The following is a 27,910-nucleotide window of genomic DNA, read 5'->3' on the forward strand; positions in this document are numbered from 1 at the left end:
TGGTCCATCTCCGACTCTTCCTTCCCTTCCTCGACTTCACTGTCTCCATCTCTGGGGTAGGTTATTGACCAACATTCACTACAAGCCCACTGACTCCCACAGCTACCTGGACTACACTTCCTCCCACCCCGCTTCTGTAAGGACTCTATTCCATTCTCCCAGTTTCTCCATTTCCGCCGCATCTGCTCCGACGATGCCACCTTCCACACCAGTGCTTCCGACATGTCTTCCTTTTTCCTCAACCGAGGATTCCCCTCTAACGTGGTTGACACGGCCCTTGACCGTGTCCGTTCTATCTCCTGCACTTCTGCCCTCACCCCTGCCCCTCCCTCCCGGAACCACGATAGGGTTCCCCTTGTCCTCACCTTTCACCCCACCAGCCTCCACATTCAACGGATCATCCTCCGCCATTTCCGCCACCTCCAAACACATCTTCTCCTCACCTCCCCTTTCAGCATTCCGAAGGGACCGCTCGCTCCGCGACACCCTGGTCCACTCCTCAATCACCCCCAGCACCCCTTCCCCTTCGCCCGTACCTTCCCGTGCAAGCGCAGGAGATGTAACACCTGCCCTTATCCCTCCCCCCTTCCCACTGTCCAGGGCCCCAATCACCCCTTCCAGGTGAAACAGCGATTTACTTGTACTTCTTGCAATCTAGTATACTGTATTCGCTGCTCACGATGCGGTCTCCTCTACATTGGGGAGACCAAACGCAGATTGGGTGACCGCTTTGCGGAACACCTCCGTTCAGTCCGTAAGGGTGACCCCGAGCTTCCGGTCGCCTGTCACTTTTATTCTCCGCTCCATTCCCACTCTGGCCTCACCGGGGAGAGGGTACGGTTGGGGGGTGAGGGGTGCGGTGGGGTCTGTACTGAGATCTTACTTTCTGTAGAGTGAATTGGCGGCATCGTCTCCGGACCGGGTCCCGGCGCAGTCACGAGTCCGGCTCCTGCTGTCGGTGAAATATGCTGAGTGTGCAGCGCTGGCCGACTCCAACCGGGAACCCCCGGGGTGCTGGAGAGCGAATCCCACACTGCCGGCGGCAGAATCGATCCTGTCCGAGGAGGAACCGTCCCTGGAATAAAAAATCCTGAAAATGCATCGCTCAAAATATAAAAACAGTGAGATAGAGAGAGTGTCAGACACAGAAAGAGAGAGACAGAGAGAAAGACAGAGAGAAAGAGTGCCAGACAGAGAGAGAGAGACAGAGAGAGATACAGAGAGACAGAGTGTCAGACAGAGAAAGAGAGCGAGAGAGAGACAGAAAGACAGAGTATCAGACACAGAGAGAGAGAGAGAGAGTCAGATAGAGAAAGAGGGAGACAGATACAGGGGTCAGCATGACGTATGGGGTCAGGGAGCGGAACAGGGAGAGGTACAGGGGTCAGGGAGGGGTACAGGGGTCAGGGAGGGGTACAGGGATCAGGGAGAGGTACAGGGGTCAGGGAGGGGTACAGGGTCAGGGAGAGGTACAGGGGTCAGGGAGGGGTGCAGGGGTCAGGGAGGGGTGCAGGGGTCAGGGAGGGGTGCAGGGGTCAGGGAGGGGTGCAGGGGTCAGGGAGGGGTGCAGGGGTCAGGGAGGGGTGCAGGGGTCAGGGAGGGGTGCAGGGGTCAGGGAGGGGTGCAGGGGTCAGGGAGGGGTGCAGGGGTCAGGGAGGGGTGCAGGGGTCAGGGAGGGGTGCAGGGGTCAGGGAGGGGTGCAGGGGTCAGGGAGGGGTGCAGGGGTCAGGGAGGGGTACGGGGTCAGGGAGGGGTACGGGGTCAGGGAGGGGTACGGGGTCAGGGAGGGGCACAGGGGTCAGGGAGGGGCGCAGGGGTCAGGGAGGGGCGCAGGGGTCAGGGAGGGGCGCAGGGGTCAGGGAGGGGCGCAGGGGTCAGGGAGGGGCGCAGGGGTCAGGGAGGGGCGCAGGGGTCAGGGAGGGGCGCAGGGGTCAGGGAGGGGCGCAGGGGTCAGGGAGGGGCGCAGGGGTCAGGGAGGGGCGCAGGGGTCAGGGAGGGGCGCAGGGGTCAGGGAGGGGCGCAGGGGTCAGGGAGGGGCGCAGGGGTCAGGGAGGGGCGCAGGGGTCAGGGAGGGGTACAGGGGTCAGGGAGGGGTACAGGGGTCAGGGAGGGGTACAGGGGTCAGGGAGGGGTACGGGGTCAGGGAGTGGAAGGTCTCATAACGCCCATATACAAAAGTGGGGACAAAGTCGACCCAAATAACTATCGAGGCATCTGTGTAAACAGTAACCTGGGGAAGGTATTCTGTAGTATCATAAACAAAAGACTTATAAACTTCCTTGAGGAGCACAATGTCTTGAGTAAAAGCCAAATTGGTTTCCTGCCAAACTATAGAACATCAGATCATATCTTCACCCTACAGACCCTAATTGACAAACACGTTCATCAAAACAAAAGCAAAATCTACGCATGCTTTATAGATTTCCAGAAGGCTTTCGATTCCATCTGGCACGATGGTTTATTCCTGAAACTTATCGAAAGCGGGGTAGGGGGAAAAACATATGATGTAATTAAATCAATGTATACAAACAACAAATGTGCAGTTAAAATTGGAGACAAACAAACAAAATACTTCCCACAGGGGCGGGGGGTGACGCAGGGCTCGCCCATCTCACCGACACTCTTTAATATTTACATAAATGAATTGGCAAAACTACTTGAACAATCTACAGCACCCGGCCTCACCCTATATGAATCCAAGGTTAAATTCCTCCTCTATGCAGATGACCTGGTTCTGCTGTCACCAACTAAGGAGGGTCTACAGCAGAACCTGGATCTGCTGGAGTCGTTCTGCCAGACCTGGGCCCTGACAATAAATCCCCAAAAAAACAAAATCCTTGTGTTCCAGCAAAGATCCAGACATCAGGGACCCAAAATAAATTTCACACTAGGAACAACCAAAATTGAAGAAACCACTAACTACACATACTTGGGCTTAAAAATCAGTTCTACGGGAAATTTTCATCTGGCTGTGAATGAACTGAAAGAGAAAGCAAGAAGGGCTTTCTATGCCATTAAAAAATCAATCCAAATAGAAATCCCAATTAGCATTTGGCTCAAAATTTTTAAATCAGTAATTGAACCAATTGCACTCTATGGCAGTGAGGTGTGGGGACCGCTAACACAACAAGAATTTGCAAAATGGGACAAACACCCAATTGAGATCCTACATGCAGAATTCTGTAAAAGTACCCTCTGGACTCAAAGGAAAACCGTAAACAATGCATGCAGGGCGGAACTAGGCCAATATCCATTAATAATCACTATCCAAAAAAGAGCCACCAAATTTTGGAAACACCTAGAAATGAGCAACCCCCAATGTTATCATTATAAAGCCCTGAAATGCCAAGAGAGGACCATAAAGAAGAATACCCTCAGTCAACTAGTCCTGGGACTCAGTGAAGTAACTACTAACACTACTAACAATAACCAGCCCCAGGACAGTGACAGCGTAACACAAAGAATTCGACCCAACACAATCATCGCTAAGCAAAAGGAAAAATATCTGTCATATTGGGCAGAAACAACAAAAACCCAAAGCAAACTCAATTGCTACTTGGCCCTAAACAGACAATACAACATGGCTGATTACCTGACCATGGTAAAGGATAGCAAACTGAGAAAAACCTTGACAATGTACAGACTTAGTGAACATAGCCTGGCGATCGAAAAAGGTAGACACAGGCAGACCCGGCTACCAAGAGAGGACAGGATATGCTCTCACTGCAGTCAGGGAGTGGTGGAGACAGAGATGCACTTCCTCACAGCTTGTAGAAAATATCAGGGCATAAGGGAGAATTTCTACCCAAAATTCACAAAAATATCCCCGGAATTCAGAAATTTGAATGACGACCAAAAACTCCCATACCTACTAGGGGAAGAGAGAAATTGTGTAACCTTAGCGGCACACTATGTTACAGCTTGCCATAAACAGAGGGACAACCACTAAATATAAGAAAAGAGTATATAAAAATTATATGAATGTATATTTATACACTCAGGGATATATCTGTTTATACACTGTATGGATAGATCTGTATTTATGTGTTCAACCATGAATGTTTTTCGATGCTTTGGCAGCATAAGATGGACCTTGTCATGCCAATAAAGCGATTTGAATTGAATTGAATTGAATTGAATTGGAAGGGTACAGGTTGAAGATGACTCACCACATCCCTCTTCATCAGAGTAGTCGCTGCACTCGGCGATGCCATTGCACAGCGCTGTAGTGGCATTGACACATTTTCCATTCCGACACTGGAACTCTCCCAGGTCACAAGGGCTGGGATGGATCCATCTGCTTTCCGTGGTAATTACCCAGCCTGTGGTAGCAGCTCGAGAATGCGGGGTGCCTGTGTCCAGAGCTCCGAGTACAGCGCTGGCGGAGGAACTGGCTGGGGAACGAGTAGTCAGTTGTGGCCGAGTCCTTGATCCCGGGACTGGCTGCTGAGCTGTAAAAACACCAAACATTTCATTATCCAGGGCCTCAGAGTAGAGAACGTTTACAGACACACCAGCAATTGGGACAGAGAGAGAGAGAGGGGGGGAGGGGGAGAGCAGCAGGGAGAGAGAGAGAGGGAGAGACAGACAGGGGGAGGGGGTGGTAGAGGGAGAGGGGGAGGGGTGGTAGAGGGAGAGGGGGAGGGGTGGTAGAGGGAGAGCTGGAGGGAGAGGGGGAGGGAGGGGGGAGAGAGGGAGAGGGAGGGGGGAGAGGGGGCTGGAGGGAGAGAGTGAGGGAGAAGGAGAGGGAGCTGGAGGGAGAGAGAGAGGGAGAGGGGAGAGGGAGCTGGAGGGAGAGAGTGAGGGAGAGGGAGGGGGGAGAGGGAGCTGGAGGGAGAGAGTGAGGGAGAGGGAGGGGGGAGAGGGAGCTGGAGGGAGAGAGTGAGGGAGAGGGAGCTGGAGGGAGAGAGTGAGGGAGAGGGAGGGGGGAGAGGGAGCTGGAGGGAGAGAGTGAGGGAGAGGGAGGGGAGAGGGGGTGCTGGAGGGAGAGAGTGAGGGAGAGGGAGGGGAGAGGGGGAGCTGGAGGGAGCGGTGAGCAGGGGGTGTGACCTGTGACCTTTGAAGGTAGCTTTTACTCACGCCAGGGGCAGCCCAGAATCTCGGTGCGCAGGTAGATGCCATTGTGCTGTTGGACCGGGATGATCCTCAGGAAGCGTGCAAAGATGAGATGTTTGAGGTTCTGCCTCACTGGGGTGTTGGTGTCAGAATTTGCCGGGAAGATCTAAACCGGAGAGCAAAGTTAACACGAGACATCGCAGGAGAAGCCGGGGGCCGAATCAACACAACCGCTGAAATAGCCACATGGGAATATGATGTTGTGGCGATAACAGAGACCTGGCTCAAAAAAGGGCAGGATTGGGTATTAAATATTCCTGGATATAAGGTGTTCAGGAAAGATAGGGAAGGAAAGAAAGGAGGTGGGGTGGCAGTAATGGTTCAGGAGAATGTTACAGTACTGGAGAGAGAGGATGTCCTGGAGGAGTCAAGGACAGAATCTATTTGGTTAGAGTTAAGAAATAATAGAGGTGCCATTACACTACTAGGTGTATTCTATAGACCGCCAACTAGTGGGAAGGATATAGAGGAGCAAATTTACAGAGAAATTACAGAGAGATGCAAGAACTATAGAATAGTGATAATGGGGGACTTCAATTATCCGAATATAGACTGGGATAGTAATAGTGTAAAGGGCAGCGAGGGGGAAGAATTTCTGAAGTGTGTTCAGGAGAACTTTCCTGATCAGTATGTTTCCGGCCCAACGAGGAAGGAGGCATTGCTGGATCTGGGTCTGGGGAATGAGGTGGGTCAAGTGGAGCAAGTGTCAGTAGGGGAACATTTAGGGAACAGTGATCATAGTATCATAAGTTTTAGATTAGCTATGGAAAAGGACAGGGAGCAATCTAGAGTAAAAATACTTAATTGGAGGAAGGCCAATTTCAGTGGGTTGAGAATGGATCTGGCCCGGGTAAATTGGAATCAAAGATTGGCAGTCAAAACTGTAATTGAACAATGGGCTGCCTTTAAAGAGGAAATAGTTCGGGTACAGTCGAGGTACATTCCCACGAGGGAGAAAGGTAGGGCAACTAAAGTCAGAGCTCCCTGGGTGATGAAAGAGATAGAGAGCAAGGTGAAGCAGAAAAAGGGGGCGTATCACAGATGTCAGGTTGAGAATACAAGTGAGAACCAAGCTGACTATAGAAAGTTCAGAGGGGAAGTGAAAAAGGAACTAAGAGGGGCAAAGAGAGAGTATAAGAGTAGATTGGCAGCGAACATAAAGAGGAATCCAAAAGTCTTCTATAGGCATATAAATAGTAAAGAAGTAGTAAGAGGAGGGATGGGGCCAATTAGGGACCAAAATGGAGATCTACACATGGAGACAGAGGGCATGGCTGAGGTACTAAATGAGTCCTTTGCATCTGTCCTTACCAAAGAAGAAGATGCTGTGAAAGTCATAGTGAAAAAGGAGGTAGTTGAGATACTGGATGGGATAAAAATTGATAAATAGGAGGTACTAGAAAGGCTGGCTGTACATAAAGTATATAAGTCACCAGGACTGGATGGGATGCATCCTAGGATGCTGAGGGAAGTAAAGGTGGAAATCGTGGAGGTACTGGCCATAATCTTCCAATCCTCCTTCGATACGGGGCTGGTACCAGAGGACTGGAGAATTACAAATGTTACACCCTTGTTCAAAAGAGGGTGTAAAGATAAACCCAGCAACTACAGGCCAGTCAGTTTAACCTCAGTAGTGGGGAAACTTTTAGAAACAGTAATCAGGGACAAATATAACAGTCACTCGGACAAGTGTGGATTAATTAAGGAAAGCCAGCACGGATTTGTTAAAGGCAAATCATGTTTAACTAACTTGATTGAGTTTTTTGATGAGGTAACAGAGAGGGTTGATGAGGGTAATGTGGTTGACGTGGTGAACATGGATTTCCAAAAGGCGTTTGATAAAGTGTCACATAATAGGCTTGCCAGCAAAGTTGAAGCCTGTGGAATAAAAGGGACAGTGGCAGCGTGGACACGGAATTGGCTCAGTGACAGGAAACAGAGAGTAGTGGTGAACGGTTGTTTTTCGGACTGGAGGAAGGTATACAGTGGTGTTCCCCAGGGGTCGGTTCTAGGACCTCTGCTTTTCTTGATATATATTAATGACTTGGATGTGGGTGTACAGGGCACTATTTCAAAATTTGCAGGTGACACAAAACTTGGAAGTATAGTGAACAGTGAGGAGGAGAGTGATAGACTTCAGGAAGACATAGACAGGCTGGTGGAATGGGCGGACACGTGGCAGATGAAATTTAACACAGAAAAGTGCGAAGTGATACATTTTGGTAGGAAGAACGAGGAGAGGCAATAAAACTAAAGGGTACAATTCTAAAGAGGGTGCATGAACAGAGAGACCTGGGGGTATGTGTGCACAAATCATTGAAGGTGGCAGGGCAGATTGAGAAAGCGGTTAAAAAAGCTTACGGGATCCTGGGCTTCATAAATAGAGGTATAGAGTGCAAAAGCAAGGAAGTTATGATGAAACTTTATAAAACACCGGTTCGGCCCCAACTGGAGTATTGTGTCCAATTCTGGGCACCGCACTTTAGGAAGGATGTGAAGGCCTTAGAGAGGGTGCAGAAAAGATTTACGAGAATGATTCCAGGAATGAGGGACTTCAGTTACGTGGAGCGACTGGAGAAGCTGGGGTTGTTCTCCTTGGAGCAGAGAAGGTTGAGAGGAGATTTGATAGAGGTGTTGAAAATCATGAGGGGTCTGGACAGAGAAACTGTTCCCATTGGCGGAAGGGTCGAGAACCAGAGGACACAGATTTAAGGTGATTGGCAAAAGAACCAAAGGCGACATGAGGAAAAACTTTTTTACGCAGCGAGTGGTTATGATCTGGAATCCACTGCCTGACAGGGTGGTGGAGGCAGACTCAATCATGGCTTTCAAAAGGGAGTTGGAGAAGTACCTGAACAAAAAAATTTGCAGGCAATGGGGAAAGGGCAGGGGAGTGGGACTAGCTGAAGTGCTCTCGCAGAGAGCCGGCACGGGCTCGACGGGCCGAATGGCCTCCTTCTGTGCTGTAACCATTCTCTGATTCTAACAGGCTGGAGGGTCAGGGCTCATGGCACTCGGCTCCTTACATTGCTGGCATGGATACCCAGCCCCTTCGGAACAGAGTGGGGTACAGTAACGCCCGCCCTGGATAGCCCCCACCCCTCTATCGCTCCCCCCCAACGCCCCCTACCTTGGCAGGCATTGTCCAGTCCGTTGTGTCGGTGTAGTTTACGAAGCGGATTCCATCATAGCTGTACATCAGCCGGTAGCTGGAGATAAAGCCCCCGGAACGTGTCCCTCCCTGGGTAATAACTCCAGAAATAAAGGTGGGCACCAGGAAATCCACCTGGAAGTAGGGATCAGGATCCGTGTCCACCGCACTCCAGCCTGGCAACAGGTTTAATCTGATGAAAAAAAGACTTGCATTTATATAGCGCCTTTCACAACCTCAGGATCTCCCAAAACGCCTCACAGCCAATCAAATACTTTTGAAGTGTGGTCACTGATATAATGTATGAAACGCACAGGCAATTTGCACACAGCAAGATCCCACTAACAGCAGTGAGATAATAACCAGATAATTTGTTTTAGTGATACTGGTTGAGGAATAATTATTGGCCCCGGGACCCCGGGGAGACCCCCCTGTTTCTGAATAGTGCCGTGGGATCTTTCACATACACCTAAAACACCAGACGGCGCCTCGGTTTACCATCTCATCCAAAAGACGGCACCTCCGATAGTGCAGCACTCCCTCAGTACTGCTCCTCCGACAGTGCAGCCCTCCCTCAGTACTGCCCCTCCGACAGTGCAGTGCTCCCTCAGTGCTGCCCCTCCGACAGTGCAACGGAGCTCCCTCAGTACGGCCCCTCCGACAGTGCAACGCTCCCTCAGTACTGCCCCTCCGACAGTGCGGCACTCCCTCAGTACTGCCCCTCCGACAGTGCGGCGCTCCCTCAGTACTGCCCCTCCGACAGTGCAACGCTCCCTCAGTACTGCCCCTCCGACAGTGCAACGCTCCCTCAGTACTGCCCCTCCGACAGTGAGGCGCTCCCTCAGTACTGCTCCTCCGACAGTGCAACGCTCCCTCAGTACTACCCCTCCGACAATGCAGCGCTCCCTCAGTACTGCTCCTCCGACAGTGCAGCACTCCCTCAGTACTGCTCCTCCAACAGTGCAGCGCTCCCTCAGTACTGCCCCTCCGATAGTGCAGCACTCCCTCAGTACTGCCCCTCTGACAGTGCAGCACTCCCTCAGTATTGCTCCTCCGACAGTGCAGCGCTCACTCAGTACTGTCCCTCCGACAGTGCAGCACTCCCTCAGTACTGCCCCTCCGACAGTGCAGCACTCCCTCAGTACTGCCCCTCTGACAGTGCAGTGCTCCCTCAGTACTGCCCCTCCGACAGTGCAGCGGACCTCCTTCAGTACTGTCCCTCCGACAGTGCAGCACTCCCTCAGTACTGCCCCGACAGTACAGCGCTCCCTCAGTACTGCCCCTCTGACAGTGCAGCGCTCCCTCAGTACTGCCCCTCTGACAGTGCAGCTCTCCCTCAGTACTGCCCCTCTGACAGTGCAGTGCTCCCTCAGTACTGCCCCTCCGACAGTGCAGTGCTCCCTCAGTACTGCCCCTCCGACAGTGTAGCACTGCCTCAGTACTGCCCCTCTGACAGTGCCGCACTCCCTCAGTACTGTCCCTCTGACAGTGCAGTGCTCCCTCAGTACTGCCCCTCTGACAGTGCAGTGCTCCCTCAGTACTGCCCCTCCGACAGTGTAGCACTGCCTCAGTACTGCCCCTCTGACAGTGCAGCACTCCCTCAGTACTGCCCCTCCGACAGTGCAGCGCTCCCTCAGTACTGCCCCTCCGATAGTGCAGCGCTCCCTCAGTACTGCCCCTCCGACAGTGCAGCACTCCCTCAGTATTGCTCCTCCGACAGTGCAGCGCTCCCTCAGTACTGCCCCTCCGACAGTGCAGCGCTCCCTCAGTACTGCCCCTCCGACAGTGCAGCACTCCCTCAGTACTGCCCCTCCGACAGTGCGGCGCTCCCTCAGTACCGCCCCTCCGACAGTGCAGCGCTCCCTCAGTACCGCCCCTCCGACAGTGCAGCGCTCCCTCAGTACCGCCCCTCCGACAGTGCAGCGCTCCCTCAGTACCGCCCCTCCGACAGTGCGGTGCTCCCTCAGTACTGCCCCTCCGACAGTGCAGCGCTCCCTCAGTACTGCCCCTCTGACAGTGCGGCGCTCCCTCAGTACTGCCCCTCCGACAGTGCAGCGCTCCCTCAGTACTGCCCCTCTGACAGTGCGGCGCTCCCTCAGTACTGCCCCTCCGACAGTGCAGCGCTCCCTCAGTACTGCCCCTCTGACACTGCGACACTATCCAGGTGGTCCCACTCCCTGCTCTTTCCCCACAGCCCTGCAAAATTTCCCCCTTCAAGTATTTATCCAATTCCCTTTTGAAAGTTACTATTGAATCTGCTTCCACCGCCCTTTCAGGCAGCGCGTTCCAGATCACAACAACTCGCTGCGTAAAAAAATTTTTCCTCGTCTCCCCTCTGGTTCTTTTGCCAATTACCTTCAATCTGTGTCCTCTGGTTACCGACCCTCCTGCCACTGGAAACAGTTTCTCCTTATTTACTCTATCAAAACCCTTCATCATTTTGAACACCTCTATCAAATCTCCTCTTAACCTTCGCTGCTCCGAGAACAATCCAAGCTTCTCCCGTCTCTCCACATAACTGAAGTCCCTCAACCCTGGGACCATTCTAGTAAATCTCCTCTGCACCCTCTCCAAGGCCTTGACATCCTTCCTACAGTGTGGTGCCCAGAATTGAACACAATACTCCAGCTGGGGCCCAGACCCCATGCAACGTGTCATGGATGAGGCGGCAGCAGCTATTGCAGCACAGGCCGAGGCAACGCAATGGCTTAGTGCTGTAATAGAGTCAGTCGTTGCTCTCATGCCGTCTCAGATTGATGCCACGCAAGCACTGACTGCTGCCATTGTCGCTGGGTCACCCACTATCCACCGGGAATCTGACAGTGCTGCAGCAGGCCAGCAATCTGTGCTCGAGCAGATTGCTCCAGATGCTGAGGTTCTGCCCCGGGGGGTGGCAGTGTGTCAGTCGAGCAGGAAGGCGCCGCCCTCTCTCAGGATGACAGCATTCCTGTTCCCACCATTGCCACACCGCCATTGCACTTGCCACAGCCTGTAACCCAGCCAGCCCAGACTGCTGCCGCCCATGCAGATTTGGTGCAGTCTGCAGGCGGGCCCTCCAGGCCCAGAGCGGGTTGAGGGCATCCTTCAAGGCCATCTGTAGTCTCTGAATCCGACACTCAGCAGCCTCCCACCAGCCTTGCTGCAGCCACTGGGGGCACATTACGGAGGAGCAGTCGGGCTGGGAGCGGGGAATTCCAAGGGGGAGGGAGATCAGTGAAGGGGGAGTAAAGAATACTTTAGTAGCAAATGGGGGCAGTGTGTGTTAATAGATTGATGTGTCTGTAAATAAAAAGTTGTGTTTCATAAGAGGGAGTTGTGTTCAATAATAAATTGTTAATTTGATGTTGCACATTTTGTGATGTTTCTCATTTAACCTTTGCCCAGTGATCGAGGTTGCGAGCTGGCTGCTCTGTGCAAAGGCCATGGGTTCGATCATTCATTGGAAGTGGTGTCTAATGAGGCGATCACGAACGGCCATTGCAGAAGCAAGATTGAGTGCCTCGCTCCTCAGTTGCTGCTCCTCCTCCTCCTCTCCCTCCTCCTCCTCTCCCTCTTCCTCCTCTCCCTCTTCCTCCTCTCCCTCCTCCTGAGGTGGACCTCCAATCCCTGGTGGCAATGGCTGAGGCCTCAGAATGGCCGGGTTGTGCAGCATGCAGCATACAACGATGAAAAGGGAGACTCGATCAGGGGAGTACTGCAGGGCTCCTCCAGAGCGGTCAAGGCACTGGAACTGTTGCTTAAGCAACCCCGATGTTCAATCAGGTTCCTGGTGGCTCTATGGCGGTCATTGCAGGAGTGTTGGGGTTGTGGAAGGGTGTCATCAGCCAGGTGGCGAGAGGATAACCCTTGTCTCTGAGCAGCCAGCCACGAGCTTCATGTGGTGGTTGGAACAGTGCTGGGACACCGGTCTGTCGCAGGATGAATGAATCGTGGCTGCTGCCAGGATAGCGGGTATTGATGGCGAGGATGCGCTGTCTGTGGTCGCACACCAACTGCACGTTCAGAGAGTGGTAGCCTTTGCGGTTGCGGAACACCTCTGCATTGTGATGAGGTGCCCGCAATGCCACGTGGGTGCAGTCAATGGCGCCCTGAACCAATGGGAAGCCCGCTATCCTTGCAAAGCAACATGAGCATCCATCCTGTTTCTCTCTGGTCATGGGGAATGAAATGTTCTCCCTTCTCCTTCTGTAGAGAGCTTCTGTTACCTCCCAGATGCAGCAATGGACGGCGAACTGCGAAATGTTTGCAATATCCCCTGTTGAAGCCTAGAAGGTTGCCGCTGGTGTACAAAATGGGAGCAACTGTGACCTTCACTGCCACTGAGAAGATATCCTGGTCCTGAGCTGAGGCTGGAGCTCTGGCTGCAGGAGGTGGCAGAGCTCTGTGACCACCTCCTGGGTGAAGCGGAGCCTTCTAAGGCACTGCTCCTCTGACCGATCAATGTTGGAGAAGTGCTCCCGGAATACCCTGGGAGGCTGCCTGTTGAGAGCCCTGTTGGCCCTCCTGCCCCTGGCCACATTTTGCAATTTTTCTCTCTGCCTCTGCTGCCTCTGACGGTGACACTGGAAGTCGAGGTCGAGGTCCAGTACAGCCCCCATTAAATGATGGAAATGTTGCACTATCAAATGTAACCCAAATGAACGTGATACATTTTTCTCAGCCAAAAACTCGCATCAAGCTGAAAACGATCAAATGGGTGAAAACGCCTGTCTGCTTGTGTCAAACTGACAAGGCAGCATTGTTTGACAACAAAACCCCAGAAGTTGCCCGTTTATATTGCGCTCCTCCGGCGCTCCTCCGACTGTAACCGCCTCCTCTACCTGCCGTTGGTAATGGCAGGCGCGCAGGCAGGGGGCGAGAGTCAATTTCCGAGCCGGGGCGCTGCGCAGCCGGATGACATCATGATCTGCGGGCGCAGGAGCTCGTGGCGTTAGTGGTTACCGCCGTCGCCGCAAACCTCCAGCTCAAACTCGTGGCCGTCGGTAGGAGCACCGCGCCCGGTCGCAAAGATGGTAGCGCCTCGTTGGGGCCCCTGGAGGCGCAAAGGCACCCAATTTCTCTCCCACAGTCTCAGAATAAGGGGTCGGCCATTTAGGACTGAGATGAGGAGAAATTTCTTCACTCAGCGGGTGGTGAATCTTTGGAATTCTCTACCCCAGAGGGCTGTGGAGGCTCAGTCGTTGAGTATATTCAAGGCTGAGATCGATAGATTTTTGGACTCGAGGGGAATCAAGGGATATGGGGATCGGGCGGGAAAGTGGAGATGAGGTCAAAGATCAGCCATGATCTTATTGAATGGTGGAGAAGGCTCGAGGGGCCAAATGGCCGACTCCTGCTCCTATTTCTTCTGTTCTTATCCCATCCGGACCAGGTGACTTTTCTACTTTGAGTGCTGCCAACCTTTTAAGTTCCTCCTATTTGTTTTTATCCTATCCAATTTCACCTTTACTGGGATATTGATTAGATCCAGCACTTCTTCCTTCCTCGTGAGGCTGGAAACACACAGACCAAGGAAGTTCTCTTGTACACATTTCAGGAATTCCTCCCCCTCTTTGCCCTTTTCACGGCTCCTCTCCCAGTCTATCTGGGAGGAGGTGTCGAAAGGCGGAAGTCACACCCCCATCCACATCAATGGGGCGGAGGTGGAAAGGGTGGCCAGCTTTAAGTTCCTCAGAGTCCACATCACGGAAGACCTCTCCTGGTCCCTCAACACCTCCTCTCTGGTGAAGAAGGCCCAGCAGCGCCTATATTTCTTGAGGAGGCTGAAGGGATGTAATCTGTCACCCCCGATCCTCTCTAACTTCTACCGCTGCACTATAGAGAGCATCCTGACAAACTGTATCACGGTATGGTATGGCAGCTGTAGCTCCCATGACCGGAAAGCCCTGCAGCGAGTAGTCAAAACTGCCCAACGCATTACCGGCACCCGGCTACCGACCATAGAACATATATATCAGAAACGCTGCCTACGGAGGGCACGGTCCATCATCAAAGACCCTACCCACCCCAGCCACAGTCTGTTCGCCCTCCTACCATCTGGAAGACGCTACAGATGCATTCGCACCCGTACGACCAGATTTAGGAACAGCTTCTTTCCCAGGGCTGTCATCCTACTGAACTCCACAAATAAACACTAAAGCCTGCACATCTGCCGATGCACTTTATTATGGTCATATTTATGCTAATATATATGTACAAATGTATGTTGAAATGTTTAAGTGTCCTAATCCAAATTGTACACTCTCGGGAGCCGCAAGCCTACATTTCGTTGTACTGCACTTGTGCACTAACAATGACAATAAAAGTTGATTTGATTTGATTTGATTTGATTTGTGTGAGCGAGCTGTGGTCAGACTCACATGTTGGGGATGATGTTGAGGCGGCCAGCATCAGGTGGATTGCTCTCCCGGTGGGACGAGGCACTAAGCTGCTGGTAGCGGATCCGGCCGTCCTCCAACCCCAGCGCCAGGCTGCACGGGCCTAAAGAGAGAGCAGAGCGCAGAGTCAGCACGGAGAGCACTGGCGGATGATGGTGGGGAGGGGGGAGAGAGGGTGGGGGGGAGAGAGGGGGAGGGGGGAGAGAGGGTGGGGGGAGAGAGCAGGAGGGGGAGAGATGGGAGGTGGAGAGAGGGAGTGGGGAGAGGGGGAGAGGAGGGGGGAGAGAGGGTGGGGGGGAGAGGGGAGAGGAGAGAGGGGAGGGGGGAGAGAGGAGAGGGGAGAGAAGGTGGGGGAGAGGGGAGGGTGTAGGGGTTTCGCAAAATCCCCTATTTCCCTGAAGATTGAAAAATATTGGTCCACATCGTGGACGAAGAATTGGGTGATGTGACTTGTCTACAATGTTTTAAAATGTGCCTAGAACCACAAAAGACTGCTCTGAGATGGGAAGAACGTGGACAACACGGGAGTCGTAGAGCTCTGTGGAAAATATTTACACACCTTAAGACAGTACTTTTATTAATAAAATAGTTCCCTGGAGTTTGGGCAATCACAAAAGGTTTTAAAATGGCCACAGAAAGCATTGGCCAAGCTTGAAAAAGGCAGCTTGAGTTGTCTGTGAAAAAGTGGGAGGATACAGTGACAGTCAAAGACCTGCCAATCAAAGGGAGGTTCCCTTCAGAAGCACTTGAAGTTGCTTATTGACATAAGGGATTCGCCCACTTGAGACCAGGCAGGACAATCAATTGAAACTGCTTCTGTTTACACAGCAATTCAAAGCACTCACAGACAATGAGATACTGAAACCATGGGACGGATTTTTCATGCAACAGTTTAAGCATTGAATAGGTTTGAATCACCCATCATTCTGGACAATAGGGCAGTTGCATTTCCTTTTGTTTTAGCCCAGGTGAGCTCCGGATGTGGGCGGGAACATTTTGGCCCCACAGTGCAGACACATTAACCCATTCCAACCACTTTGAATCAACCAATCAGCAGCGTTTCTCTTGTGTATTGGAACTTTGGGCGTGAATTTTGCAGACAGACTTTCCCAGGTATGGACCCCAGGTGAGCAGGTTTTCTGACTCCTCAACAAGGCAACCTAGTAAGGAGTTTGGGGATGGTAATTGAGGGGAAATTGCTAAGATTGTTCAATCAACTTACCCCTCATTTTTTGCCGTCTGCCTTCCTCCATTTAAGCAACTTTACTGTAATTACTGTGTTCGTGTGGTATAGTTCTATATTTGATTATAGTTTCTTTTAGTTAATAAAGCTTGATTTTCTCTCATCCAGACCATTTGTCTGTTTTAATATCATTAATTATAAGCCCTTCAGTCAGAACTGGAAGGTGGGGTAGCGATTCGAAACCGCTGTTTGAAAATTGGTTTATTGGAATCTGGTTTACAGTGTAGCAGCAAGGCTGCCTGACCAGGTGAATTACCATAAACCAGGTAAAAGATTGGAATTAAGTCAGAGTGCAGGCAAAGGCTGCAGACCAGGGAAATTACCTTAAATCAGTTAAAAGATGCCCCCTACAAGAGGGGAGAGAGGGTGGGGGGAGAGGGGAGAGGGGAGAGAGGGTTGAGAGGGTTGAGAGGGGAGAGGGGGAGAGGGTAGGAGGTGAGAGGGAAGAGGGGAGAGGGAGGAGGGGGAGAGAGGAGGAGGGGGAGAGAGGAGGGGGAGAGAGGAGGGGGAGAGAGGAGGGGGAGAGAGGAGGGGGAGAGGGGAGGGGGAGAGGAGAGAGGAGAGAGGGGAGACGAGAGAGGAGAGAGGGGAGAAGGGAGAGGGGAGAGGGGAGAGGGGAGAGAAGAGAGGGGAGAGGAGGAGAGAGGGGAGAGAGGAGGAGAGAGGGGAGAGAGGGGCGAGGGGACGGGGAGAGAGGAGGAGGGGGAGAGAGGAAGGGGAGAGGGGAGGTGGAGAGGAGAGAGGAGAGAGGAGAGAGGAGAGAGGAGAGAGGAGAGAGGGGAGAGGGGAGAGGGGAGAGGGGAGAGGGGAGAGGAGGGAGAGGGGAGAGAGGGGAGAGAGGGAGAGGGGAGCCATAAACAGATGGACAACTGTAAAAGTATCCTCCGGACTCAAAGGAAAACCGTAAACAATGCATGCAGGGCAGAACTAGGCCAATATCCATTAATAATTACTATCCAAAAAAGAGCCACCAAATTTTGGAAACACCTAAAAATGAGCAACCCCCACTGCTATCATTACAAAGCCCTGAAATGCCAAGAGAGGACCATAAAGAAGAATACCCTCAGTCAACTAGTCCTGGGACTCAGTGAAGTAACTACTAACACTACTAACAATAACCAGCCCCAGGACAGTGACATCGTAACACAGAGAATTCGACCCAACACAATCGTCACTAAGCAAAAGGAAAAATATCTGTCATATTGGGCAGAAACAACAAAAACCCAAAACAAACTCAATTGCTACTTGGCCCTAAACAGACAATACAACATGGCTGATTACCTGACCATGGTAAAGGATAGTAAACTGAGAAAAACCTTGACAATGTACAGACTTAGTGAACATAGCCTGGCCATCGAAAAAGGCAGACACAGGCAGACCCGGCTACCAAGAGAGGACAGGATATGCTCTCACTGCAGTCAGGGAGTGGTGGAGGCAGAGATGCACTTCTTCACAGCTTGTAGAAAATATCAGGGCATGAGGGAGAATTTCTACCCAAAATTCACAAAAATATGCCCTGAATTCAGAAATTTGAATGACGACCAAAAACTCCCATACCTACTAGGGGAACAGAGAAATTGTGTAACCTTAGCGGCACACTATGTTACAGCTTGCCATAAACAGAGGGACAACCATTAAATCTAAAAGAGTATATACAAATTATACGAATGTATATTTATACACTCAGGGATATATCTGTTTATACACTGTATGGATAGACCTGCGTTTATGTGTTCAACCATAAATGTTCTTCGATGCTTTGGCAACATAAGATGTACCTTGTCATGCCAATAAAGCAATTTGAATTGAATTGAATTGAATTGGAGAGGTTGGGGGGACAGGGGAGAGAGGGAGGGGGAGGGGGGGGAGAGAGGGGAGAGGGGAGGGGGAGGGGGGGAGAGGGGAGAGGGGAGAGGGGAGGTGGGGAGGGGGGAGAGGGGAAGGGGGAGAGGGGAGAGAGGGGAGAGAGGGGAGAGAGGGGAGAGGGGAGAGGGGAGAGGGGAAAGGGGAGAGGGAGAGAGGGGAGAGGGGAGAGGGAGAGAGGGGAGAGGAAGAGAGGGGAGAGGGGAGGGGGGAGAGAGGGGAGAGGGGAAGGGGAGAGAGGGGAGAGGGGAGAGGGGAGAGGAGAGAGGAGAGAGGGGAGAGGGGGAGAAAGGGAGAGGGGAGAGGGGCAGGGGAGAGAGGGAGAGGGGAGGGGGGGAGAGAGGGGAGAGGGGAGGCGGGAAGAGGGGAGAGGGGGGAGAGGCAAGTGGGGAGTGGGGGGGAGGGGGTTGGAGAGGGGGGAACAGGGAGGAGGAAGGCGGAGGGCCAGTCTCTGGCTGGGTTTGAGTGGGGTTGGGGAGTAGGGGTAAGGGAAGGGGAAGGGGAGGGGGCGGAGGGTGGAGGAAGCAGGCTGAGTTTGAGGGAAGGGGCTGTACCTGTTGGCTGAGGTTGAGTGACCGCGACCATCGAACTGCCCAATCCATGGGGCTCAGTCACAGACTCCACCTGCAATGACATAAACTGTGAGCAGAATCGAGCAGCGGGCACTGTGAGGCTCCGACCCCCGTCAGACCGTGCTGACCAGGGGCAGTGTGGAATGCTGGTCATTGGCCGAGGCTCCAGCTGACCAGGGCCAGTCTTCAGCAACATTTGCTTAAAGCTACAGGCAGCAATCCTCATCTCGCTTCTATCCCTAAAAACCGTCCGTACCCAGTGAGAGTCAGTGCCTGTGGAACTGTACCCCAGTGAGAGTCAGTGTCTGTGGAACTGTACCCCAGTGAGAGTCAGTGTCTGTGGAACTGTACCCCAGTGAGAGTCAGTGTCTGTGGAACTGTACCCCAGTGAGAGTCAGTGTCTCTGGAACTGTACCCCAGTGAGAGTCAGTGCCTGTGGAACTGCACCCCAGTGAGAGTCAGTGTCTGTGGAACTGTACCCCAGTGAGAGTCAGTGTCTGTGGAACTGTACCCCAGTGAGAGTCAGTGTCTCTGGAACTGTACCCCAGTGAGAGTCAGTGCCTGTGGAACTGCACCCCAGTGAGAGTCAGTGTCTGTGGAACTGTACCCCAGTGAGAGTCAGTGTCTGTGGAACTGTACCCCAGTGAGAGTCAGTGTCTGTGGAACTGTACCCCAGTGAGAGTCAGTGTCTGTGGAACAGTACCCCAGTGAGAGTCAGTGTCTGTGGAACTGTACCCCAGTGAGAGTCAGTGCCTGTGGAACTGTACCCCAGTGAGAGTCAGTGCCTGTGGAACTGTACCCCAGTGAGAGTCAGTGCCTGTGGAACTGTACCCCAGTGAGAGTCAGTGCCTGTGGAACTGTACCCCAGTGAGAGTCAGTGTGTGTGGAACTGTACCCCAGTGAGAGTCAGTGTCTGTGGAACTGTACCCCAGTGAGAGTCAGTGTCTGTGGAACTGTACCCCAGTGAGAGTCAGTGTCTGTGGAACTGTACCCCAGTGAGAGTCAGTGTCTGTGGAACCGTACCCCAGTGAGAGTCAGTGTCTGTGGAACTGTACCCCAGTGAGAGTCAGTGTCTGTGGAACTGTACCCCAGTGAGAGTCAGTGCCTGTGTAACTGTACCCCAGTGAGAGTCAGTGTCTGTGGAACTGTACCCCAGTGAGAGTCAGTGTCAGTGGAACTGTACCCCAGTGAGACTCAGTGTCTGTGGAACTGTACCCCAGTGAGAGTCAGTGCCTGTGGAACTGTAACCCAGTAAGAGTCAGTGCCTGTGGAACTGTACCCCAGTGAGAATCAGTGTCTGTGGAACTGTACCCCAGTGACTGTCAGTGTCTGTGGAACTGTACCCCAGTGAGAGTCAGTGTCTGTGGAACCCGTACCCCAGTGAGAGTCAGTGCCTGTGGAACTGTACCCCAGTGAGAGTCAGAGCCTGTGGAACTGTAACTCAGTGAGAGTCAGTGCCTGTGGAACTGTACCCCAGTGAGAGTCAGTGTCTGTGGAACTGTACCCCAGTGAGTGTCAGCGTCTGTGGAACTGTACCCCAGTGAGAGTCAGTGTCTGTGGAACTGTACCCCAGTGAGAGTCAGTGTCTGCGGAACTGTACCCCAGTGAGAGTCAGTTTCTGTGGAACTGTAACCCAGTGAGAGTCAGTGCCTGTGGAACTGTAACAGGTTATTTGGATAATCATAAATTAATCGGACAAAGTCAGCATGGTTTTATGAAGGGGAAGTCATGTTTGACAAATTTGCTGGAGTTCTTTGAGGAAGTAACGTATAGGGTGGATAAAGGGGAACCAGTGGACGTAGTGTATTTAGACTTCCAAAAGGCATTTGACAAGGTGCCACACAAAAGATTATTGCTTAAGATAAAAAAATCTCGGGATTGGGGGTAATATTCTGGCATGGATAGAGGATTGGCTATCTAACAGAAGGCAGAGAGTTGGGATAAATGGTTCATTCTCAGACTGGCAATCAGTAACTAGTGGTGTTCTGCAGGGGTCAGTGCTGGGTCCCCAACTCTTTACAATCTATATTAATGATTTGGAGGAGGGGACCGAGTGTAACATATCAAAGTTTGCAGATGATACTAAGATGGGAGGGAAAGTAGTGAGTGAGGAGGACATAAAAAACCTGCAAGGGGACGTCGACAGGCTAAGTAAGTGGGCAGAGATTTGGCAGATGGAATACAATACTGGAAAGTGTGAGGTTATGCACTTTGGCAGGAAAAATCGTAGAGCAAGTTATTATCTTAATGGCAAGAAACTGGAAAGTACTGAAGTACAAAGGGATCTGGGGGTCCTGGTGCACGAAACTCAAAAGGTTAGTATGCAGGTGCAGCAAGTGATTAAGAAGGCCAATGGAATGTTAGCTTTCATTGCTAGGGGGATAGAATATAAAAATAGGGAGGTATTGCTTCAGTTGTACAAGGTATTGGTGAGACCGCACCTGGAATACTGCGTACAGTTTTGGTGTCCATACTTAAGAAAGGACATACTTGCTCTCGAGTCAGTACAAAGAAGGTTCACTCGGTTAATCCCGGGGATGAGGGGATGGACATATGAGGAGAGGTTGAGTAGATTGGGACTCTACTCATTGGAGTTCAGAAGATTGAGAGGCGATCTTATTGAAACATATAAGATTGTGAAGGGGTTGGATCGGGTGGATGCGGGGAAGATGTTCCCGATGATGGGTGAAACTAGAACTAGGGGGCATAGTCTTAGAATAAGGGGCTGCTCTTTCAAAACTGAGATGAGGAGGAATTACTTCACTCAGAGGGTGGTAGGTCCATGGAATATGCTGCCCCAAAAAGCTGTAGAAGCTACATCATTACATAAATTTAAAACAGAAATAGACAGTTTCCTAGAAGTAAAGGGAATTAAGGGTTACGGGGAGCGGGCAGGAATTTGGACATGAGTCTAGGTTTGGATCGGTCATGGCCCTGTGGATAGCGGAGCGGGCCCAGGGGCCGTGTAGCTTGATCCTGCTCCTATTTCGTGTGTCTAATTCTGTTAGATTCAGGAGATGGTTCTGCGATAGTGGATTGGCGGTTAGGATCAGATCAGCCATGATCTTATTGAATGGCGGAGCAGGCTCGAGGGGCCGATTGGCCTACTCCTGCTCCTATTTCTTATGTTCTTATGTTCTTATGTACCCCAGTGAGAGTCAGTGTCTGAGGAACCCGTACCCCAGTGAGAGTCAGTGTCTGTGGAACTGTACCCCAGTGAGAGTCAGTGTGTGTGGAACTGTACCCCAGTGAGAGTCAGTGTCTGTGGAACAATACCCCAGTGAGAGTCAGTGTCTGTGGAACTGTACCCCAGTGAGAGTCAGTGTTTGTGGAACCCGTACCCCAGTGAGAGTCAGTGTCTGTGGAACTGTACGCCAGTGAGAGTCAGTGTCTGTGGAACTGTACCCCAGTGAGAGTCAGTGTCTGTGGAACTGTACCCCAGTGAGATTCAGTGTGTGTGACACTGTACCCCAGTGGGAGTCAGTGTCTGTGGAACTGTACCTCAGTGAATGTCAGTGTCTGTGGAACTGTACCCCAGTGAGAGTCAGTGTCTGTGGAACTGTACCCCAGTGAGAGTCAGTGTCTGTGGAACTGTACCCCAGTGAGAGTCGATGCCTGTGGAATTGTATCCCAGTGAGAGTCAGTGTCTGTGGAACTGTACCCCAGTGAGAGTCAGTGTCTGTGGAACTGTACCCCAGTGAGAGTCAGTGTCTGTGGAACTGTACCCCAGTGAGAGTCAGTGTCTGTGGAACTGTACCCCAGTGAGAGTCAGTGTCTGTGGAACTGTACCCCAGTGAGAATCAGTGTCTGTGGAACTGTACCCCAGTGAGAGTCACTGCCTGTGGAACTGTACCCCAGTGAGAGTCAGTGTCTGTGGAACTGTACCCCAGTGAGAGTCAGTGTCTGTGGAAATGTACCCCAGTGAGAGTCAGTGTCTGTGGAACTGTACCCCAGTGAGAGTCAGTGTCTGTGGAACTGTACCCCAGTGAGAGTCGGTGTCTGTGGAACTGTACCCCAGTGAGAGGCAGAGGCTGTAGAAATGTACCCCAGTGAGAGTCAGTGTCTGTGGAAATGTACCCCAGTGAGAGTCAGTGTCTGTGGAACTGTACCCCAGTGAGAATCAGTGTGTGTGGAACTGCACCCCAGTGAGAGTCAGTGTCTGTGGAACTCTACCCCAATGAGAATCAGTGTCTGTGGAACTGTACCACAGTGAGAGTCAGTGTCTCTGGAACTGTACCCCAGTGAGAGTCAGTGCCTGTGGAACTGTACCCCAGTGAGAGTCAGTGCCTGTGGAACTGTACCCCAGTGAGAGTCAGTGCCTGTGGAACTGTACCCTAGTGAGAGTCAGTGTCTGTGGAACTGTACCCCAGTGAGAGTCAGTGTCTGTAGAACTGTACCCCAGTGAGAGTCAGTGTCTGTGGAACTGTACCACAGTGAGAATCAGTGTCTGTGGAACTGTACCCCAGTGAGAGTCAGTGCCTGTGGAACTGTACCCTAGTGAGAGTCAGTGTCTGTGGAACTGTACCCCAGTGAGAGTCAGTGTCTGTGGAACTGTACCCCAGTGAGAGTCAGTGTCTGTGCAACTGTACCCCAGTGAGAGTCAGTGCCTGTGGAACTGTACCCCAGTGAGAGTCAGTGCCTGTGGAACTGTACCCTAGTGAGAGTCAGTGTCTGTGGAACTGTACCCCAGTGAGAGTCAGTGTCTGTGGAACTGTACCCCAGTGAGAGTCAGTGCCTGTGGAACTGTACCCCAGTGAGAGTCAGTGCCTGTGGAACTGTACCCTAGTGAGAGTCAGTGTCTGTGGAACTGTACCCCAGTGAGAGTCAGTGCCTGTGGAACTGTACCCCAGTGAGAGTCAGTCCCTGTGGAACTGTACCCCAGTGAGAGTCAGTGTCTGTGGAACTGTACCCCAGTGAGAGTCAGTGCCTGTGGAACTGTACCCCAGTGAGAGTCAGTGTTTGTGGAACTGTACCCCAGTGAGAGTCAGTGTCTGTGGAACTGTACCCCAGTGAGAGTCAGTGCCTGTGGAACTGTACCCCAGTGAGAGTCAGTGCCTGTGGAACTGTACCCCAGTGAGAGTCAGTGTCTGTGGAACTGTACCCCAGTGAGAGTCAGTGTCTGTGGAACTGTACCCCAGTGAGAGTCAGTGTCTGTGGAACTGTACCCCAGTGAGAGTCAGTGTCTGTGGAACTGTACCCCAGTGAGAGTCAGTGTCTGTGGAACTGTACCCCAGTGAGAGTCAGTGTCTGTGGAACTGTACCCCAGTGAGAGTCAGTGTCTGTGGAACTGTACCCCAGTGAGAGTCAGTGTCTGTGGAACTGTACCCCAGTGAGTGTCAGTGTCTGTGGAACTGTACCCCAGTGAGAGTCAGTGTCTGTGGAACTGTACCCCAGTGAGAGTCAGTGTCTGTGGAACTGTACCCCAGTGAGAGTCAGTGTCTGTGGAACTGTACCCCAGTGAGAGTCAGTGTCTGTGGAACTGTACCCCAGTGAGAGTCAGTGTCTGTGGAACTGTACCCCAGTGAGAGTCAGTGTCTGTGGAACTGTACCCCAGTGAGAGTCAGTGTCTGTGGAACTGTACCCCAGTGAGAGTCAGTGTCTGTGGAACTGTACCCCTGTGAGAGTCAGTGTCTGTGGAACTGCACCCCAGTGAGAGTCAGTGTCTGTGGAACTGTACCCCAGTGAGAGTCAGTGTCTGTGGAACTGCACCCCAGTGAGAGTCAGTGTCTGTGGAACTGTACCCCAGTGAGAGTCAGTGTCTGTGGAACTGTACCCCAGTGAGAGTCAGTGTCTGTTGTCCTTGAGTAGAGGGCAGTTAGTGCAGCGTCAGTAAAGACAATCACATTGTCCCACCTTTGTGCGGGGGGAGTGGGGGGTCGCTCGGACCCTCGGTCTGACAGATGTAACAGGTGCGTGGTCCTGGTCAAATATTCCTGCCTTTGTGACCTCTGAACTCTCGTGTGCTGGATGGAGGGTTGCGGTTGGCGTGGTCCCAACTGCTGGTCCGAGTATGGCCCAATGGGCAGTCGCTTCAGCAGGCAGTGCGCCAGTGGCTTCAGTGGTGGTGGGTGGTCCCAGGGAGCCTGGCTGGTGGTGACTGATGGCGATCCCTTGGACGCTGACCATCTCTGCTTCCTGTGTGGCACTAGGAGTAAATAACACAGAATATCGGTCAGTGAGGAACACAGTGCGTGGCCTGAGGAGGTTATTGGTCAGTGAGGGGCGCAGTGAGTGGCCGGAGGAGGTTATTGGTCAGTGAGGGGCGCAGTGAGTGGCCGGAGGAGGTTATTGGTCAGTGAGGGACACAGTGAGTGGCCGGAGGAGGTCATCAGTCAGTGAGGAACACATTGAGTGGCCGGAGGAGGTTATCGGTCAATGAGGGACACAGTGAGTGGGCGGAGGAGGTTATCGGTCAGTGAGGGACACGGTGTTGTGGCTGGAGGAGGTTATCGGTCAGTGAGGGACACAGTGAGTGGGCGGAGGAGGTTATCGGTCAGTGAGGGACACGGTGAGTGGGCGGAGGAGGTTATCGGTCAGTGAGGGACACGGTGTGTGGCCGGAGGAGGTTATCAGTCAGTGAGGGACACGTTGTGTGGCCGGAGGGGGTCATCGGTCAGTGAGTGACACGGTGAGTGGCCAGAGGTTATCGGTCAGTGAGGGACACAGCGAGTGGCCGGAGGAGGTTATCGATCAGTGAGGGACACGGTGAGTGGCCGGAGGAGGTCATCGGTCAGTGAGGGACACAGTGAGTGGCCGGAGGAGGTTATCGGTCAGTGAGGGACACAGTGAGTGGCCGGAGGAGGTTATCGGTCAGTGAAGTACACAGTTAGTGGCCGTAGGAGGTTATCGGTCAGTGAGGGAGACAGCGAGTGGCTGGTGGAGGTTATCGGTCAGTGAGGGACACAGTGAGTGGCCGGAGGAGGTTATCGGTCAGTGAGTGGCCGGAGGAGGTTATCGGTCAGTGAAGAACATGGTGAGTGGCCGGATGAGTTTATCGGTCAGTGAGGGACACGGTGAGTGGGCGGAGGAGGTTATCGGTCAGTGAGGGACACAGTGAGTGGGCGGAGGTTATCGGTCAGTGAGGGACGCAGCGAGTGGACGGCGGAGGTTATCGGTCAGTGAAGGACACGGTGAGTGGCCGGAGGAGGTTATCGGTCAGTGAGTGACACAGTGAGTGGCCGGAGGAGGTCATTGGTCAGTGAAGGACACGGTGAGTGGCCGGAGGAGGTTATCGGTCAGTGAGGGACACAGTGAGTGGGCGGAGGAGGTTATCGGTCAGTGAGGGACACGGTGAGTGGGCGGAGGAGGTTATCGGTCAGTGAGGGACACGGTGTGTGGCCGGAGGAGGTTATCGGTCAGTGAGGGACACGTTGTGTGGCCGGAGGGGGTCATCGGTCAGTGAGTGACACGGTGAGTGGCCGGAGGTTATTGGTCATTGAGGGACACAGCGAGTGGCCGGAGGAGGTCATCGGTCAGTGAGGGACACAGTGAGTGGCCGGAGGAGGTTATTGGTCAGTGAAGTACACAGTTAGTGGCCGTAGGAGGTTATCGGTCAGTGAGGGAGACAGCGAGTGGCTGGTGGAGGTTATCGGTCAGTGAGGGACACAGTGAGTGGCCGGAGGAGGTTATCGGTCAGTGAGTGGCCGGAGGAGGTTATCGGTCAGTGAAGAACATGGTGAGTGGCCGGATGAGTTTATCGGTCAGTGAGGGACACGGTGAGTGGGCGGAGGAGGTTATCGGTCAGTGAGGGACGCAGCGAGTGGACGGCGGAGGTTATCGGTCAGTGAAGGACACGGTGAGTTGCCGGAGGAGGTTATCGGTCATTGAGGGACACGGTGAGTGGCCGGAGGAGGTCATCGGTCAGTGAGGGACACGGTGAGTGGCCGGAGGAGGTCATCGCTCACGGACACTCCCAGATAACTGGGCACAGTTTGATGCCCGATGTTGTACCTGGGGGTGCCCTCGGACTCGGTGGTTCGTGGAACTGAGACGACACAGCCAATCTCATCAGACCCGTCAGCGCAGTCCGCCTGTTCGTCACATCTCTGCGAAGCTTTGATACACATCTCGCTGGGCCGGCACTGAAACTCCGACTGTAAACAGCCCCGTGGGCCGAGCACTGGTGAGGGCAGCGTACCTGGAGGAGAATGAGACAGCTGTCTGTTACCGCAGTAATGGGTTAATCACAACCCACACTCACTGTACACTACACACACACTGTACACTAACCGCAACATCGTCATCGAACCAGTAGACAAAGGAGGCGCCATCGTCATACAGAACAGAACAGACTATTGCAAAGAAGTATACCGAGAACTGGACAACCAGGAACACTACAGACAGTTACCAGCAGATCCGACCAAAGAACACACCCGCCAACTCAACAGACTGATCAAGGCCTTCGATCCAGACCTTCAAAGCATCCTACGCGCTCTCATCCCACGTACTCCCCGCGTGGGAGACTTCTACTGCCTCCCAAAGATACACAAAGCCAACACACCCGGACGTCCTATCGTATCAGGCAACAGAACCCTGTGTGAGAACCTCTCTGGATACATCGAGGGCATCCTGAAACCCATCGTACAGGGAACCCCCCAGCTTCTGTCGCGACACTACAGACTTCTTACAGAAACTCAGCACCCACGGACCAGTTGAACCAGGAACACTCCTCGCCACGATGGACGTCTCGGCACTCTACACCAGTATCCCCCACGATGACGGCATCGCTGCGACAGCCTCAGTACTCAACACCAACAACAGCCAATCTCCAGACGCCATCCTACAACTCATCCGCTTCATCCTTGACCACGTCTTCACCTTCGACAACCAGTTCTTTACCCAAACACACGGAACAGCCATGGGAACCAAATTCGCACCCCAATACACCAACATCTTCATGCACAAGTTCGAGCAAGACTTCTTCGCTGCACAGGATCTCCAACCAACGCTATACACCAGATACATCGACGACATTTTCTTCCTATGGACCCACAGCGAAGAATCACTGAAAAGACTACACGATAACATCAACAAGTTCCATCCCACCATCAAACTCACCATGGACTACTCCTCAGAATCGGTTTCATTCTTGGACACAAGAATCTCCATCAAAGACGGACACCTCAGCACTTCACTCTACCGCAAGCCCACGGACAACCTCACGATGCTTCACTTCTCCAGCTTCCACCCTAACCACGTTAAAGAAGCCATCCCCTATGGACAAGCCCTGCAAATACACAGGATCTGCTCAGACGAGGAGGAACGTGATGGACACCTACAGACACTGAAAGACGCCCTTGTAAGAACGGGTTATGACGCTCGAATCGTCGATCGACAGTTCCGACGGGCCACAGCGAAAAATCGCATAGGCCTCCTCAGAAGACAAACACGGGACACAACCAATAGAGTACCCTTCGTCGTCCAGTACTTCCCCGGAGCGGAGAAACTACGCCATGTTCTTCGCAGCCTTCAACATGTCATCGATGACGACGAACACATCACTAAGGCCATCCCCACGCCTCCACTACTTGCTTTCAAACAGAACAGACCATCGTTCGCAGCAAATTACCCAGCTTTCAGGAGAACAGCG

At 52.7% G+C, this 27,910-nt stretch overlaps 1 protein-coding gene across 1 annotated transcript in view; it reads right to left on the reverse strand.

Annotated features, from left to right (window-relative positions):
- Positions 1–27,910, reverse strand: part of sspo (SCO-spondin) — a 546,162-nt gene that overhangs the window by 308,271 nt on the left and 209,981 nt on the right. Inside the window, exons 31-34 of the mRNA XM_085993923.1 lie at positions 14,626–14,746; positions 8,246–8,459; positions 5,080–5,221; positions 4,170–4,451 (exon numbers count right to left, since the gene is read on the reverse strand). Coding sequence (XP_085850049.1) covers positions 4,170–4,451; positions 5,080–5,221; positions 8,246–8,459; positions 14,626–14,746 — 759 coding nt within the window. The remainder of the gene's footprint in view (positions 1–4,169; positions 4,452–5,079; positions 5,222–8,245; positions 8,460–14,625; positions 14,747–27,910) is intronic.

The sequence above is a fragment of the Somniosus microcephalus genome, chromosome 7, assembly GCF_052327205.1.
Source record: "Somniosus microcephalus isolate GS21.2 chromosome 7, FLI_Smic_1.0, whole genome shotgun sequence".
In the NCBI taxonomy this organism is placed as follows: domain Eukaryota; kingdom Metazoa; phylum Chordata; class Chondrichthyes; order Squaliformes; family Somniosidae; genus Somniosus; species Somniosus microcephalus.